This window comes from Pagrus pagrus, assembly GCF_965226575.1.
Source record: "Pagrus pagrus genome assembly, chromosome: 6".
Lineage (NCBI taxonomy): Eukaryota > Metazoa > Chordata > Actinopteri > Spariformes > Sparidae > Pagrus > Pagrus pagrus.
The window spans coordinates 22,989,269-23,007,611 of record NC_140190.1 but is presented as its reverse complement, the minus strand read 5'-3'; the positions used below and the strand labels follow the sequence as shown (position 1 = coordinate 23,007,611).

The 18,343-nt window shown below is 42.7% G+C and overlaps 1 protein-coding gene and 1 long non-coding RNA gene across 5 annotated transcripts in view; one reads left to right on the top strand and one right to left on the bottom strand.

The window, feature by feature from the left end:
- The window catches only part of adamts10 (ADAM metallopeptidase with thrombospondin type 1 motif, 10), a 53,710-nt gene that overhangs the window by 18,888 nt on the left and 16,479 nt on the right, over positions 1–18,343 (top strand). For 3 of the 4 annotated variants that reach the window (XM_084355613.1, XM_084355614.1, XM_084355615.1), the window contains 12 exons: positions 97–299; positions 1,230–1,313; positions 3,656–3,801; positions 4,830–4,873; positions 5,549–5,654; positions 8,548–8,694; positions 8,934–9,075; positions 10,167–10,274; positions 10,733–10,878; positions 12,333–12,396; positions 12,540–12,642; positions 16,873–17,006. In XM_084355613.1, the coding sequence (XP_084211739.1) occupies positions 97–299; positions 1,230–1,313; positions 3,656–3,801; positions 4,830–4,873; positions 5,549–5,654; positions 8,548–8,694; positions 8,934–9,075; positions 10,167–10,274; positions 10,733–10,878; positions 12,333–12,396; positions 12,540–12,642; positions 16,873–17,006 (1,427 nt within the window). Of the gene's footprint in view, positions 1–96; positions 300–1,224; positions 1,314–3,655; positions 3,802–4,829; positions 4,874–5,548; positions 5,655–8,547; positions 8,695–8,933; positions 9,076–10,166; positions 10,275–10,732; positions 10,879–12,332; positions 12,397–12,539; positions 12,643–16,872; positions 17,007–18,343 lie in introns of all 4 variants that reach the window. The other variant, XM_084355616.1, reaches the window with a different exon arrangement.
- Positions 4,050–5,827, bottom strand: LOC311258913. The gene is made up of 3 exons (XR_014622791.1): positions 5,747–5,827; positions 5,517–5,629; positions 4,050–4,156 (listed from the first exon to the last, which is right to left on the bottom strand). It is a non-coding gene; the product is annotated as an uncharacterized lncRNA (long non-coding RNA).

Here is an 18,343-nt window from a genome sequence, read left to right as displayed (position 1 = left end):
TACAACAAATAAAAAAAAGCACAGTGAGTGATTGCTGCTGTGCTTTTGTGGGTTTCCTTTTTCTCCTGAAACGTAAACGTGTACGACCTTCCTCAGACGAGAAGCCGATGAAAGGCGCTTCATGGTGGCAGCGAACTCTGAAGACGCCTCCTCATCACGTCGGTCGCGGCCAGCTGCCTCTGAAGCGCTCAGTCAGCCGGGAGCGCTACGTAGAGACGCTGGTGGTGGCAGACAAGATGATGGTGGGTTACCATGGTCGCAGAGACATCGAGCAGTACATCCTGGCTGTCATGAATATTGTAAGTTTCACAACACAAAAGATGCATGTGCACAATGTGCGAAACCACTTTCTTTTGGAGTAAATCTAGATGAAAGAAACAGGAAGATTTCTCATGTGCGGTGGAGTCATTAAAAGCTTCATGCCAAGTTTTAAACGAAGACAAACTGAGAAATATGATGAAGAAGATCTTTTGTTTTTGTATAATTTAGCTTTTCTTTTCTAAGCTTTTTCTAACAGCAAATCATGTCTACAGTGACAGAAACTAGTTTCTCATGAGCTTGTTTGTACAAAAATGTGTCAAAACCCCCAAATTAGTTTGAAATAGTAGTATTAAACATGCTTAGAGACAGAAAGAAAACAAATGTGTAGACCTGTTTTGATTTCCCCCGAGGGCTGGCCACATGTTTCAGTCAGACAGTCTTAGGTTGTATGTCATCATCTGTTCTGTTTCTGTCACTGGGGATCACTTCACACGCAGTTAATCACTTTAAACCTATACACACACGTGTCAGGAATGTATTTAATGAAGGGTTGGTCAGCTGCTATTGTTACAAAGCAGGCTGCATCCGGAGTGTTACAGAATCACACAAACCAACGGCGTCTGTTCAATGGTCTGGAGCAAAGTGGGCCAAATTACACCAGACACCTGTAATGACAAGTGTCTCAGTGCAGCTTAAGTGCTAGTAGTGGTTTTAACTGTGGTCCTTTTTTATTACTGTTGGTTCTTTAACTCTTTAATAATCATCAGCACCTCTGATGCTCTTTGCATACCGTCAGACAAGTCGGCTTTGTAGATGAAGTGTGAGCTTTTCATGCCGTTACAAACTTTAATTTATGAGGGTTTTCTCCTGTGTCTATTTCTAGTGTTGTGTCAGCTCTAGTGTCATGTGCTCCACTGGTGTATCAGCTGTTTTTAAGACTGGTCTTTTCTTGTTTCCCTGGAGGTCAGGTTGCCAAACTGTTCCAGGATTCTAGCCTGGGGAATGCAGTCAACATTGTGGTGACGCGGCTCATCCTGCTCATGGAAGACCAGGTAAATACATTTTGCCAGCCACTCTTATGTGTCGTACGGCATCTATGAGCTCCTTGTTTGGGTCAAATTGTTGGCTTAAGTGTCTTTTCCTCCACCACTCCCGGTGGACTGAAAGCATGTAAGTGGGTCTTGGCTGTAATGAAAGAGACGAGGGCTTGTAGGAAGTCAAGGAAGAGGGAGATGGGCGAGGAAAGGTGGGAAAGGCAGGATATGAGGGGGGTTGTTGTACCTGTCAGACAGAGCTGCTTTGTGACTGTCCCATTGGTCCATGCAGTGAACAGCGACCTCTCTGATCGGTGCTATGATTCACATCCAGGGTGTAGAAAAGCTTGAAGTTAGATTCGGAGACTGATGCAGAGAACGTCAGCATCTAAATCTGCCTCAGGATACAAATTTGCCTGATTCATCGAAGCTCGTACGGCATGCTTGCAGAGACTTTCAAGCACAAATCAGCTGAATGGAAAGGAAATGGCAACTACAAAGTCAGGGTTAGGGTCAGGATGTTTCTCAACAGAAACACTTCACAAAGTAAAAAGGGATGAAAAGATGATTGTTCACTGTGTGCCGCCATACTATGGTGGCATCATGCCTGTTTATGTCGATGTGACCTCATGGTGTCCCATTCTTGTGAACACGATATCTCAGAAATGCCTTGTTTCAATTTTAGACATATGTCTAATAGGATAAAATGATGAAGTAATAATACAGCAATACAGGATTAGTGATGTTCTTCCGACTTCGCAAGTCAGAAGTCCAGCTTTAGGAAGCGTTCCAGGTGAAATTTCCGACTGGGATCTCAGAAATTCCAACTTCCCAGTTCAAATGTAAGGCACGAATAGTATTTAGCTCGAGCACTGCTTCGTACGGCCTCACAAAGCTGCTAGCGTGGCTGCAGACTCTTGTTGTATGATATACTGTGAGTGAGTGAACGGAGGGTAGAAAGGGCGCTGAGTTTGAATCCCCACCTGACCACAAGGCAGGGGTTCAGCTCATGAAAAGTGCATGACCTTACCAGCATAGCACAGGAGATGACTGGGCCATCTGACTGCCCAGTAACTGACTTTATTAGGCTGCCATTAACAGCATGGGTTGAGACGGTACAGCCAGCTCCATCGCTGACCTTCTAGCAATCTGACAAATGAATCATACTGAATTAAAGTGGCATCACAGTGTGGCTTTGAGGTTTCCTCCATAGTTGTCCTATTAGGGAACATTTATGATTCATTCTATTCATACTGCTTCAAAATTAGCTCCATAATTAACCGCTCGGATGTGTTTGTCATCTGACAGAGTAGAGAGGTAAATGTTAGGATCATTAGCGGCGGGCAGTATTAGTGTTGTTATTCTTTCTCCACGGACTGTTGAGGTTGAGGTCGGGACAGGATTGAGAGTAGTCTCGGCGAGTGGCTCTGCTGCCGCTTTCCAGGTCTGAAGACGGCAAGCTGCCCCTGGAAAATAAAATCAGGCCAGCAGTGGGCCCAGAAACGAGGGACTGTGGGATGAGACAATTACTAGTTATGTCACCACATGCATTCCTGGGTTACGAGTTCTCGCCAGCTGTGGCCAGCGGCAGAGCACTCCCTCCTCTCCTTCTCCTCTCTGCACTCTCATAATACTAGAAAGCACCTTCGCTGTAATCCTGCCTCACCATTATTTACAGCCTAATGAAGCTGCTGTCCAGTGTAAACCATGTAGCTCCAAATCTGGTGATTTTTTTATGTATTAGGAAAATAATTCTGCTTCTTACACTAATGAAAACCTCTTTAGATTATCTGAAAAAAATTTAGTCAAGAAGATGAAAACAGCACTTTTTCCTTCACTTAAAAAAAGTTGACTCTTTGGAGATATGTGGTTTTCACAGGAGAAAAAGAATAACATACTAGGGCGGACAACAAGCCTGAAACGCTGCAATACAGGAAGACTGGGTCTGGCTTATCACAGCATTGTCAGGCCTATCAGCTGATTGTTGAAATCTCCCCTTTGTTGACACTGGAGTAACCTTATAATAATAAAGGTCCAGTGTGTAGGATTTAGGGGGATTTAAGGGCAAAAACTGGACATAATATTCATAATTGTTTTCATTAGTGTATATTCGCCTGAAAACAAGAGCCATCATGTTTTTGTTACCTTAGAATGCGTGCGGCTCTTCTGGACTTTCCAAATTTGAGTTGTTTGCAATCTTCAGCCTCACTGCTAGATGGCACTTAATCGTACACACTGGACCTGTAAATCAGTTGGCTTTGCAAAAAATAAGAAATTGCTTGAATTTTAGATTTTAAATCATATGTCTATTTTCCAAATGTGCCTTTGACCCTGTATGTCCTCTCTGGTTTCTCATCCAGCCAACATTAGAGATCAACCACCATGCGGGGAAGTCCTTAGACAGCTTCTGTAAGTGGCAGAAAACCATCCAGCACCGGAGCAGCTACGGTAACGCCATACCAGACAATGGGATCGCTCACCACGACACTGCTGTGCTTATCACCAGGTAAGAAATGCAAACAGGGGAACCTTTCACACAAGGATCAGCAATAAAGATTGTAACTCTGTTCTGCTTTCTGCATATATAAATACCAGTAATTCAGACTAAAGAAATATGAGTGATTTGGTGAAAGGCAAGTAATGGTTTCACATGTATGTTCAACACCCTGCTGCAAAAAAAATCTGTTTAGTCTGTTTCCCTGTTCACAGAAGGGTTAAAACAGCGTTTCCTCCGAGCTGAATTCTTACATTCCGAGCCCATATCCTCATAGGTTTTCATGAAGCCAAGTCCAAGAGAGTTGGGCTGTATCTTGTCCTGTCTGGGCTGACAATAGCTGGGGCCACTCTGCCCAGCTCAGCATCTGGAGAGAAAACGTAGAAGAGAGATATGAGGAGGGAGCGAGAGACAACGTCAGATTTTTTATTTTTTTTAAGAAAGCAGCTCAGATAAAATAGAGAGACACCCCGAGAGGATGAGAACGAGAGCAGCAATGATAGCAGCCATGCATTCTCTCAACTGTCATTTCTCCATACTTCTGGAGGAAAATGGAGACAACAGTGGAAGATGCATATAAAGCAGATAAAACACTGATGCTATTGACTGAGGAATGTGCAACAGCAAACAACACAACCATAGTTTGGTCAGAGTCATCTGAATGCGATGTCGACGGGCAAGAGCTGCCACAAATACTTTCCTATACTTTCTAGCAGAATATAATTATGTAAGAGGAGGCGTAAGAGAAGAACAGATAGATAAATGTCTGTTTTTGAGATGTGGTTGCGGTGGTGGCTTTGGGAGAGCACTTGGGGTTTCACGACAAGTAGAGGATGGAAGCTGTCCAGACGGATGACACCACAGTGACTGTCCGTGATTTCCTGCTATTGTTCTTTTAAAACTATATCTGTCTGCTATCTGTCTGTATATTCGCCATCTGTGAATATACTGCATGTCATCTGTTAGCACGTGTAAGTGTGATAGCATTACATGCCGGATGGTTTTTAAACAGCCTGGTTGACTTTCCTTCCCACCTGCAGGTACGACATCTGCATCCAAAAAAACAAGCCCTGTGAAACCCTAGGTAACGCACACACAAACACATATATGTATTTCTGTACTTATGAGAACCCTCACAGACCTTAATCATCACGACTAAATACCAACCCACACCCTGAACTGAACACACTGAAGTTCATCCAAAATAAAAAAATTCAGTTATTATCTACTCATCTCCATGCCGATTTCTGGAGCTTCACAGCAAAACAGTGTTGCAGCATTCTCCTAAACAAGTGAAGTAGATGGAGACCTGTTCTTAAAAACAACTGAAAAACAAAAATGGCTCCAGATAGCTTGGAAATCCATGTCTCAGGAAGCCCAGAGATCCCAAACTGATTTGAAAAGACGTTATTTACACTCTAGATGTGCAGTCAAGCATCCGTTTCAGACGGCGTCTTTTCAAGTCAGCTTGGGATCTCGGGGCTTCCAAAAACAGCAGACGAGCTGTATGGAGCCATGGTGAGAAATGTTTTGGTTGTTTTTACGTTTTATAACAAGTCCCTATCTACTTCAGTTGTCTAGGGGAATGTTGCAACACGAAATGTTTTGTGGTCAATGAAAATGTACCCGACTTCCCATCTGAATGAGGTGAGTAGATAATGACAGAATTGTCATGTTTGGGTGAACTAACCTGCCAAAAATCGAAGGTCCAGCGCACACATACTCACTATAACACACACTGTGTGTGTGTGACTGACAGGTCTGGCTCCTGTAGGAGGGATGTGTGAGCCAGAGAGGAGCTGCAGCATCAATGAGGACATTGGCCTGGGAACGGCCTTCACTATCGCCCATGAGATAGGACACACGTGAGTGAAACACACACACACACACACACACACACACACACACACAAACAATAAACTTGTCGTTGCCTCTGCCAAGGAGGTTATGTTTTTACCTGTGTCTGTTTGTTGGTTTGTTGGATGAGTCTCAAGTCAGAATAGACCTCATAAACGCTTGGTGCAGATCTGGATAAAGGGACGGATCCAGCACTGACCGGCTTGCTGACAGACAGAGGCCGTATTCACCGGGTTCATTTCAGCTGACTGTCCCAGAGCTCCAGTCTGGTCCATTAAGATATAATAATACGTTAAAACATCAAAGTTACAAACTAGCCAATCGGGGCAGACCAGCAGTAGACCAGCAAGTGTGCACAGATGGATTTAACAGCTTCAGTACCCCGTTGGTAGAGCAATCACGGTTACTCATCCTAAATAACCTTTGTCACATTGTATTTATAATTTTGTGTCCTTTGTCATATAATACAGGCGATGGCAAATATGATACTAATTGATATGATATACTTCTGTATGAAGCAACAGTTTGAAAGAAATATTTACATGCAAAAGTCATTGCACAAGAGAAAAAAGCTCAGTGTAGGCTGTCGAGGAGAAGTTCATAACCAAGTGTTGTCAAACATCTTAGACAAAATACATTATTCAGCCATTCTTTCGGCTGAAACACAAAATGTCCCTGAAGAAAATCCCTGAGGTGTCTCATGTGTCTTTTCTTACGTCTGGTCCGAGATGATCCCTCCCTCCTCAGATCACATCTCCACATCTCCAGAGAGAGTGTATGTGATCTCTAACACCATGAGTCATTTCCATCAGTTGAGAACGTGTTAATAGTTGTATATTTTCTTTCCGTCACACTATTTATACGCTGAATCAGTTACATGTGTGGTTGGTGCAGCACCTGGAGTCGCCTCTGGTTTTTATATCTGGATGCCCTGGATGACTTGGGAACTGTGTTTTACTCATTTGCTCCCTTAGTAACAAGTAATTGTATCTGCCTGTTTGCTTTACGTCTGACATAATTGCAATAAATCAACAGGGATTTTATCTCTCTTTTTTCCTGAGAAAATCATCAAGTTAGTTTATTTTTGGGGAGTATCGTACTCGCTCACAGTAATTGAGGGTCCAATTGCATTTTGTCCGCACACAGCCTGAGAAGTATGAAGACAGATGGTCGATCCTTCGGGGTCCGGCCTCCCTGATGATAAACACAGGTAGCTTTCGAGTACTCAGACACGAGGCTCGCTAGCCAACATGACTGGACGCAGCGCGCTGATTAACTGTTCTGTTTCGTGTACGTCAACACAATCAACATTTGTTTTTAATTGTCATATAAATTGTTTTGACATCACAGCACAGCGTCAGATTAAAAACAGGCCTCTCTGCGGTGGAGGGCACCCACATGAAAAGAGCAGCGGGATCGAAACGGTAATCATTCAACAGAGGGATGAAAAGCTTCAGGACATTTGTATTTCAGGCTCAAACACGGCTACTGTGAGTGTTATTGTTGTCTGACACGAATGCTTGGGAAGAAACACCAAACGGATCAAAGCACTGTGAATATCCCTTTACTGTGTGGTGTTGAAGATGGAGCACTTAAATAACCAGCAGTTTGTTATTTCAGTATTTCTGTCAGTGGATTCAGTCCCCAGCTGATAGTTTCCTATTCTGCAGGCTTACACAGTAAATTGCATTTTTTCAGTGTGTGGTGTACACTTTGAATGAACAGGCCATCATTCTTGTTTCATTCTTGTTTCTATGAAAGATTTCCAAACTCTCTCTGGATCCTGGCTCTCAAAAGTTGGGGACTTGATTCTTTTCTCTTTCTTATGAAGAAGTAAATGGGAATCTTTGGGATTAGGACAGTTGGACAAATATAGTAAAACAAATATTTTAAAGTTTAAAGTCAGGCACTTTGAAATTAATGCCGGCATTTCCCAACATTTTCCACTATTTTATACACAACACGATGAATCCATTAATCTAAGATAACTGGAAGATTGCTCAATATTCTAAATAAATATTTTGACAGTGTTATCATATTAAATGAGAATGTTAACTTGACGGGCGTTTCACTATTCCCCAATAGCACACATACGCCTTGCAGACGTTGTTGCAAGTTAAGTTGGAAAGACGTAGTGCGGGGGTTGTTTGCTGATTAGAAAGACGTTGGCATGTGGTTGACGTCTCACCAACGTCTTCCCAAATAGCAAATGCTTCCCATACTACATCTTTCCAATTGAGCTTCTATTCATCGGGCCGACTCTCAATAACATGTCATTCACAGTGATATAAAAAGAGTAAAGCAAATACTCACATTCATGAAAATAGTTGCCGATAAATTGTCTGTCTCTTCACTTCTCAGTTAATTGACTAACCGTTGCAGCTCTAAACTAAACCTCATCTTATGCAGTGTCACAGCCTTATTTCTGTTTGTTAACAATAGTGTTGTTATTTAAACATATTCACATTTGAGTCAGTTAAAAAGGTGGAATTTAGTTTCTGATTTGATGTCAAATAGAAAAACAGCAGGACTTAAACTGCTGTTGAATGAGGACCACTGTCCTCTGTCCTTCGATGATAATGATTAAACATCCGGTCATAGATTCACAGCAGTGGACTATACGCTTTCATATTGTGGTGATCTGCCACTTTAATGGCATTAATAATATTTCCTGCAGGTTGATGATTCAGGGTAGGTTTTACATCCTTTGTGTGGTTTGTTCATTTAAATTATTTTGTCCAACAAGACTCTGACTGGCCCGACTGCTCTACAACACGTCTGGTCTTTCGATCCCACTCGGTTATCCACAGTCATCTTTTTTCCACCGTCCTTGTCCCTGCAGCAGCGATTATTACCAATCCACACGACCTCAAAGTGTCACTGTGTCATCATGGGTTTTAGGTTCGGGATGAACCATGACGGTATGGGGAACGCCTGTGGGCCCCGCAGCCAGGAGACTGCCAAGCTGATGGCTGACCACATCACCATGAAGACAAACCCGTTCATCTGGTCCGCCTGTAGCCGGGATTACATCACCAGCTTCCTGGAGTGAGTCAACCTATCAGATATCTGCAAACCACAAATATTTTGGAAATTAGAGGTTTGAGGGGAAAAAAATTGGATGTCAGAGTAACATTTATGATGGTGAGAGAGATGACAGCAAGCAAATCCACTTTGTAGCCGATGTTTCAAAAAAACTGACTGTTTTACTTACTAACAAACGACCAATGCCAATTATTGTTTATTTATTACTTTAAGCTAACTCCTTTTCTCTGCTGTTTCTTTAGCTCAGGTATGGGCTCCTGTCTGAACAACATCCCACCCAAACAGGAGTTTGTATACCCCACCACAGCACCGGGTCAGGCTTACGACGCAGACGAACAGTGTCGCTTCCAGTACGGTGTCAGATCTCGACAATGTAAATACGCGGTGAGTGCTCTGTCGACCTTCTCCCACTTTTCATAAATCATTCAGCTTGCTTTTCCTTTTGTTCATCAATATTTTCAACAATATTGAGATAGCCATCATGCTGCAGCCAGGTTGTTAAACAGGAGTGAAGATAAATCCTCATTTTAATCCTTGTTTTAATGACTCCAGAGAAGAGCACAATGAGATGTGACTCTAGATGTTAATTCCTCCAGAGGGGTCTGGCTTTGCACCCGGCTTTCTCCTCCAGAGCTGACTGGCTCTGATCAGCTGCAGCGGCTATAGAGAGCCGAAGTCATGACCTTTTTTTTTTGATCCCATTTGAGTTGTGCCATGAATGATGTTTGACAGTTTTGTGGTAAACACTCAGTGAACTACATCGTCTTGTTCCACACACGTCGCAAATACCACCAACTGAGCTACTAATATACAGGACCAGCTCTACAATGTTTAAGGTTTTGGTGATCGTTGGCTATAATTACAGATTTTCACAGCCTTATATTTCAGTAGTTTTATGACAAACTGAGACTTTGCTGACTTGCAAAATTATCTTTTAATTAACAAACGTCATATGTACCCCACACAACACTTGGCAGATGTCTTGCGTTGTGTTTTGATAGAGAGCCCCCTAGCGGCAGAAATGCCACATTGTGTGTGTAATATTTTCTGTTTTGGAAGGCACAATCTCAATTTACATTATTTATCTCGCTGCTTGCACCTGATTTGTGTTCCTCTGGTTCTCTCCAGCAACTGGAAACATCGTGCAGTACCTTCCCTGAATAGCATCCATTTTATCACATGGTCAACTTTTATGAGGCCACGTTCAGAGCCAATGGACATCTGGAACAGACGACTTCTTTACAGACTCTTTATTATCAATACTATGTGGTCAGAGCATATGTACACAATAAAACATAACCCCCATGTGTTATAGGCATCGCTGTAGAGGAGCAGAGAGGAGGGTGAACAAGAGTGTGTCTGCTTCAGTGTCTTCACAATGTGCTTGTATAGAAACTCTGACTCTTTGCTATGTTTCCCTCCTTTTGTTTTTTTCTCTCTTCCCTTTGTTTTCATTCTTTCACTCACGCACACAGGAAGTCTGCAGTGAACTTTGGTGCATGAGCAAGAGCAATCGTTGCATCACCAGCAGCATTCCCGCTGCAGAGGGAACCATCTGTCAGACCAACACCATAGAGAAAGGGGTAAATACTGAACTTTAGTTTCGTCTTACATTATACTTTGTAAAAGAGGGGCTTAATATGGCTGATGATGTTCATCTGGGACTGGTTCTTTCGAGAGTAAAAAAAAAAAGAGAGCAGCACATGAGCTCACGCTGACTCATCTTGGATGTTGTTTTGTTTGGATAAAATGTTTTCCAATAAAAATATTTGGAGAGTAGACCTTTTTAATAGAAAGAAAATCACCCTGAAAACACAAAGTAACAAAAATGTTCTCTTGGTTTCAGGATATCTTATATTCCTGGCTGTATTTTTTACTCAAGAGTATAACAATTTTCGTCCTTAGTGTTGTTACACATTTACATATCTTTACTTTTTTCACTTCACTCTTGTTGCTGTGATGAAACGTCTTGCTGTCGTTGTTTATGTGTGAACTTTTTGCATCTAAACGTGTCTATAAAAAATGCGTGTTTGTGCTGCAGTGGTGCTACAAGCGGGTGTGTGTGGTGTATGGGACTCGTCCGGAGGGCGTGGACGGGGGTTGGGGTCTGTGGTCGCCCTGGGAGGAGTGCAGCAGGACGTGTGGAGGAGGAGTCTCCTCTTCTATCAGACACTGTGATAGCCCCAGGTACGGTACTCACCTTTAACCAGCCCGATATTTTTAAATCTGGGCCCTATATTTACATGTTTTGGCGTCTAAACCATTCATACTTAGCAAAAGTTTTGGCATTGGTCAAGTGGATCACCTCAGCTACAAAGGCGTCAATGTAATCCTTTAGGGCAACTCCGACCACTGACAGGCTGAGGTTGTTTCTGACAACATTATGGAAACAATTTCTACAAAGATAGACCTTTTTGTTGACTGAAAAGGTCATTTTAGAACCAGAAACAAAAGTCTTGCTCAAGGAGAAGTCTCAATTCTCGCTAAGAGGTAAGTTGTTGCCAGAAGGTGATGGAGGAGACGTGAGTCAGAGTTGAAGAGAGGAGTTTAAAGTTTACATAAAGGCAAGAATTTATTTACAAAGTCATGGCTGAATATTTAGCTGAGTTTGAAAATCTAGAGGAGGCAACAACTGTGAAAACTCCTGAGATTTCAGGGCGAGACTTGAAGGAGGCTTCTGTTTCCTGTTACAAAGAGGATCTTTATATGAAGCCTCTCTCTCTAGGAATTGTTTCTGTTTCAGTAGTAAAAAACAAGCACTTTTAGTCGGTGTAAGTCTGACGGCCGGAGTTGCCCCAAAGGATTAAAATTGAGTTAAAACTGAAAGCCTAAAAAAAACGTTTTCACTATCAAGAAAAAAATTGTAGTTTCAGCCTTGTGCTACCTTACACAAAAAAGGGAAAATGATTCCAATCAGTTTCAATGCACGATGTACAGCATACAGAAGAAAAAGAGCACTGTTATTGGCCAATGCGTCAGGTTGGGAAATTGCTCAGCCAAGATAATATTAGATGGTTATATCCTGAGAAATATGCTGATCAGTCTTACCTGCGGGAGGAAACTGGAGCTTTATTCTTACGTCAACACAGGAAGAACATGCAACCTCAACGCAGGAAGAGCTGAGATTTATTTCCAGGCAGCAGTGCCACTGTTTTTATCGTGTTTGAAATGATTCAGATTGGAGTCTGAATCATCGTCCAATGACTAGCAGACCTGCTTTTGAATCACAGTCACCAGATCCCTCATCTTGATTTGATTAAACTGAGAATGAATTGACCCAAATCTGAGGCTAACAGTGTTCTTTTGTATCATTTCTCTGCATCGTTTGCATACTTGCTTTGGCTCCACTCTGTTTAAATTTGTTGAAAGTTTAGCAGAGGCAGCCATTTGACGGTGGCTGGCTCTGGCCTCCTTCTCAGTCTTTTATTATTTTTTATTTTTAATGTAGAGGTGTTGTCGTGATGGTCTGCGAAAGACAATGAAGCAATAAAAGAGACAGACAGTCAGATTGAAAACACGCCGATGAAGGCAGGCGAAGCAGTGATCAGCCTGTGTTGTGTGGTGATGAGATGGAGGTTAGATCTTGTTAAATTGTACTCAGATGTGACTGACTGGCAGATTCTCTTTGTGTCTGGTCGTAGGCCAACCATTGGTGGAAAGTATTGTCTGGGGGAGAGAAAGCGCTTCAGGTCCTGCAATATTGATGTGAGTATTTCTGCTTTTCGTCATCATCGCCATTATCACTGATTGATTAACATAATATAAACAGAATCATAAATATTTTTTGATTTAATTTGTTTTGTTTGTTGTCATTGAATAGTGTGTGTGTGTATGTGTATGTGTTACAGGAGTGCGCTGCAGGTTCTCGGGATTTCCGGGAGATTCAGTGCTCTGATTTTGATAGTGTACCTTTCCGGGGGAAGTTTTACACCTGGAAGCCATACAGAGGGGGTGAGTGAACAACCGATCCCTATGTATAGTATATTGCTGTCTTCCATTACATCTGCCAGCCTGGCTCTACTCGGTTTAACTTGGTGTGGCAGTTCGGCGCAGCTGGGATTTGAATTTCCGCCACAACCAGGCTACCTACTTGAAGGTGTGTCTTAAACCAATGACACGCTGGTCCCAATCCCTGTAGTGCTATCGAAGTATCACCACTGACAATGTGGCTCCGCTAATGCAGCTACAAACACGTTTCATTTCCTATAGCTTCTTCACAATAAAAGCCCCCGTTATTTAGTCATTTAAAAGCTTTTGTTATGAAGCAACACTACAGGAAACATAGTGTTTTCACCAGCAGTAACTAAACATGACTCCCGAAACAGCTGAAAGTGAACATGATGAAACAGTAAAACAGCAGATGTTTGAAAGGACAAACAGGATGAGAGAAACTGAAGAGATTCAGTTAGAAGCTACAAAAGTAGAGAGCTGAACACAATTACTTTTTTTTTTTATAAAACGCCTTTCTCTCAGGTTTCCTGCACAGACATGATTTGATTGTCGATTTGCAACACACTTGTTTGAGGGGGAGATGGGTGCTTGGAGGTGTTGCAAGCCCAGAACCTGTACGTGAGCGTGAAACCCACAGAGAATTATCACCTGATGTCTCCTCAGCTCTATGGAGTGTTTTGGCGTCTTTCAGCTCATGTTTTGGTTTTTCATTCTGTAACCTTACAGTTTAAGTTCACTGCTCTCACCTTTAACACCTTTTAGTACAAAAGGAGTTTAAATATAATAACAAAACACTGTGATTACATCTTATGGTGCGTTCCATTGCAAGTTGGAAGTCTTGAGGAGTTTCCGAGTCTGTATTTACGACCTCCAATCTAAAAGCGTTCCCGTGCTTTTGCTCGGAACAAAATGGATGCTCACCCGGACGGGTGTTTGAATGGCAAGTCTGCAAACAACTAACAGTTGAGGGCACTTAAAAAACGACAGAAGATGTCGCAGATCAACTGAATGAAAGTGAAATTGACAACTACAAAATTGTATTTACTGCACGTTTCACAAACAAACACCCTTTAAAGTAATAAATCATAAAGAGGTAAGAAGTAAAGTGTGCCGCAATACTGCTGTGATGTCATGCGTATTTATTCCGGCACGCTCAGACTACGCAGATCTTGCCGTTAGTTCTCGGCTTGGATGGCCGTTCCATTGTACTTTTCCGTGTTGGAGGTACGAGTACAATGCAACGCACCATCAGAACCGCTCGCCACCATGACGACCTCTGCTACCTCAACTTATCAAGTAATGGATTCTTTCTCTCGTTCCGACCATCAGCTCACCTGCAGTGCTTAAAAAACAATAAACCACACACAGCAAATCAAACCTAAGCGTTGTTTGTGTCCGTGACACTTTGATAATTCAGCACATCATTACTGTTCCACCAGAATTTCCTTGAGGACACCAGAGGCTGGTATAAAAGGAAAAGTTGATCAGTGATATTAAGAAGGAAGAAGAGAATATTAAAGGTAACCAGGTGAAGATGGACAAAGAGATTTGAGCAAAGACTTGATGACAGGAGATGAACAGAAGTCAGGAGACAGAGAGTAGTGTGTGTGTGTGTGTGTGTGTGTGTCTGTGTGTAGAGAGAGAGAGAGACAGGAGAAAGTGAATCGAAGCTGCAGACTCCCTCCTGTCTGGCCCACAGATGCTGGCTACAGAGTGCCATGCGCCCCACAATGCCTTGCGAGAATTCCTCGCTCCTGATGAGCACTACACTGGATGTGAAAGATAAATAGTTTCAACGACATAACTGCCTTTAATCTAGCCCTCCAAAAACATAATGGCTTACAGAAATTGGCTGGCAAGCCAATTCCAACTTCAGGCAACAAGTGCTCCTTTCATCAAGTCAGCTGATTTTACAATGGAAATCCCTTGCAGCTGTTAAAATAGGACCAGTGCCATAGACTCTGCCCTGCGTTAAGGCCAGATCACACCGCCCAGCCCCTTCGCTGTCCTCTGCAGCCCTCTCAGTCGCCTCATATTCTCTTCTCAGCTTTCCTCCTTTCACTTTTACTCTCCAACTCAGGTCATCCTTTTCTTCTTTTTGCTCTTTTTCTTGGTCCTCTCTGCTCTGGTCTCTGTAAAAGTGTCTCCTTCTCTTATTTTATTCCGTCCAACATTATACAGTCTTTTACTCTCTCGTTTTTGTCCTGACACTGAGAACAGAGGCAGCCTTTCTCTCTCAGCTCAGGCAGCCAAGGACAGTTCATTAAAAAAGGTCTGCCGTATAAGCTGCTCCACATTGCTGTTCTCAGTCCAACAGCCTTCACATTCAACCTTCACACCCTGCAAGCTATGATACACACACACAACCTGCTGCAACCCACGACTGCCCCGCCAAAGCTAGGCACCATGGGAATTGTAGTTTTCCGTGGTCTGACCACTTTATCGTCTGCACGCCGTGCCAGTACATACTCTCTCTCTCTCACTCTCTCTGTCTGTCTCTCTCTCTTCTGTACCTGCTGCAGCGCTGCCAGCACAAACAAACACGGCCCAGACTGATGTCAACAGCCACTCAAATAGTGGAGCTGTTGGCAAGCTGCACAGATGAATGAAGGATATATACCACTTGGCTGGAGGAGACCTCTAGCAACTGTGTGTGTGTGTGTGTGTGTGTGTGTGTGTGTGTGTGTGTGTGTGTGTGTGTGTGTGTGTGTGTGTGTGTGTCAGGGCAGTGAAATTAATATAGAGAAAATAGAGAGGAAAAGGGGTAAAAGCTGAAACAGGTCCAGTCATGCAAGTGCAAATCATACTTTACTGTGCAAGTGTTACTGTCTTACTTTTACTTTTGGATTATTTCAAGACCAAATATTCACATATAAACAAGGGAAAAGAAACAACTTGCACTACATTGTGATATTTTGATGTTTTCTGCTTTAAAGACAAAAAAATTTCCCCCTCAGTGAAAGCTTTTCTTTCACGAGAAGCCATGATAATGAAGTGGCAGCTGAGACCTAAATGTTGTGCTGAGATGTGGCGTGTGTGCGTGGTTGTATGCTGCAGGAATGGCGTATTTCTGTAGGCTAACCTGGAAGTTAGCATCGCTCTGATTCCCTTGACAAAAAGGATTGGACTTTGGATCACTGCAGAAAATAAGCCCTGTGGCAAACACAAGTTTATGATACTTTTTATGATACATTTTGCTCAGCAGGATAAACTTCACAATTTAATCTGTGGTTTTATTCACCCACTGCAGAGCCCTCTTGTTCTGGGTGATGCAGGAACCATGCCAGTTTGTGATGTTTCCAGTCAAAATGCTTTCTATTGCTCCTCTGTAAAAGTAATTGAGAACTTCACGCTGAAATTTGACCCTCCTAAGTTTGAAGAAGAGCCTTTTCTGTGCTTTTCTGTCTGTGTGATGACCATGATAGGTTCTTTGAGATGTTGATTCCCCGGAGCCTAAAATATTTCTTTGCATCTGACTGTTGTTTGGACAGAATAAGTCATTTTCACTGTTTTCACTAAACATTTTACACACAAGTCATAATGACAATAACAGTTGGTTGCAGTCCTTAAAATTTAACTGAACCTTAACTGCATTAGTGAATAACAGGGGCTTTATCGCAGTGCTTCTCCTTGAGTTGAAAAATGATTTATGGGATAACAAAAGGCATTGTTTGTTCGGTACGAACATGTTCTGATTTTTCTGAAATGCATTGTATTAGGGGTCGACCAATATGGCTTTTTCAGGGCCAATACTGATGCCGATTTTTAGAAATCAATGAGACTGAAAACCAACCAGTGAATGAACCCAAGTACAATGTACTCAAGTACTGTTCTTAAGAACATTTTCAGGTACTTAACATTAGTATTTCCATTTTCTGCTTCTTTACTCTTCCTCTCAACTACATTTATCTGATAAATTTAGTCACTAATTACTCCAATTCTTTCTAATTATTCAGTGTTTAAAGGCTGCTAATTATGACATGTTACCAATCAGATAGTGTTGTGGATGGGACATTGTGTGAGAGGATGCTGCATCACAGCCAACCCGATCACCAATATCGATAAAAGAGATGATGAATATCGGTCGATAATCAGCCAGATCATTAATTGGTCTGCCCCTGCATTGTATTGTATATGTGCAAACTTGTTCGCTATAATATGGATAGATCTGTTTATTTACCACTGCATGTCCTGTCCACCGTTTGTGTGTGTGTGTGTGTGTGTTTCCAGGTGGGGTAAAGCCCTGTTCTCTCAACTGCCTGGCAGAAGGATACAACTTCTACACTGAGCGTGCTCCAGCTGTGGTGGACGGCACACCTTGCCGAGACGACTCTCTGGATGTATGTGTAAACGGAGAGTGTAAGGTGAGAGACGACCATCCTGTGTGTGTGTTTGTAAGCATCCATACGAGCCATTAGACATTCAGCAGAATCGAGAATCAACACAAGTCTGTCTTCAACTCCAATAACGTTGTTTATTCTCGCTCTCGAGACGTTTGGACAGCTGCCACTGTCTAGTTTACACACCGAGTGCTGACGATCATCACGATCAGCTGCTCCGCTGAAAAATGGTCTCAACTTTGGCAGCGATCTTAGATTCCCATTACCGATGCTCTCTCTTAATCCCAGCTGTTAATGAAAACAAAACGTGTAGCTGCTGCTCATTTTGTCGAGGTGGAGACCACCTGGAGCTCCAACAGGTCCCTGGAACCCATTTTGACACCCGCATGGTTCATTTGTGAGAGGTTTTAGACAACAACAAAAAAAGCCCCAATGGTAACAGCACGCAGCTAATGTGGTTGCTATTGATTCCCAATCTGTTGTTAGTTCCACTTCTTGTTTATTTTGGATGCAGCTCCTCTCCAAAAAGAAACCAGAAGCTTTGGATGGGGAGGGAAAGATGTGAGGATGGAAAAAAAAACAAACTCTAACTTCAGGATATCCAGCTTGTTGTTTTGTGGTTGTCTGCGGAGAGCCAAAAGATTTTATTCTTCTGCTCCCCCTCGCGTGCCTCGTACCCCCCACGATCGGGCTTTATTTTAAGTGCCTCAGTGGTTAGGTAGGCCGAGGCGCTGAGGGAGGCTGGAGTCCCTACACTCATCCAAAAAGAGGATTTTGTTTATCAACATCCCCTCTCTGGCTCAGCTCCTCCACCTCTCCTCTGTTTTCCCTGTACTCTGCTCAGCTCTGCTCTGGACGCACTCAGTGACCCTCCAGCTCAGCTGTTAGTCTGTCTGCACTGCAGGCAGGCTTTCATTCACTGCGGTCTTCTTATTTCTCTCTTTCTTTTTCTCTTTTCCTTTCTGTCTCTCTGCATCCATTCCTCTCATTTTTCTCTCTCCCTCCCTCCTTTTTTTTCTCTTTCGCTTCATTTTTCTTGCAACTTTTTTGTCTGCAGTCCAGTCAGAGCTTCTTCCTCCCTCTCCTCCTGCTCGATCATCTTACCGCTCATATATTTTATGTACAATAAAACTTTGGAGAAATCTCTTGTTTGCAGCTTCACGCTGGCTTCGGTTCCAAAGCTGGGGTAGGGCATTAAGGAGAGGGGAGAAACAGGGTAGAAGGTAGAAAAAAAAACCTGGGAACAGATGGTCCAGTTGAACACAACATACCGATGCAGACGAACGGCACGTCTGCCAGAGCCCCTTTTTCCCGGATCTGATGGATAAAATGTAGAGAGCCAGATATACAAAGAAAATGGC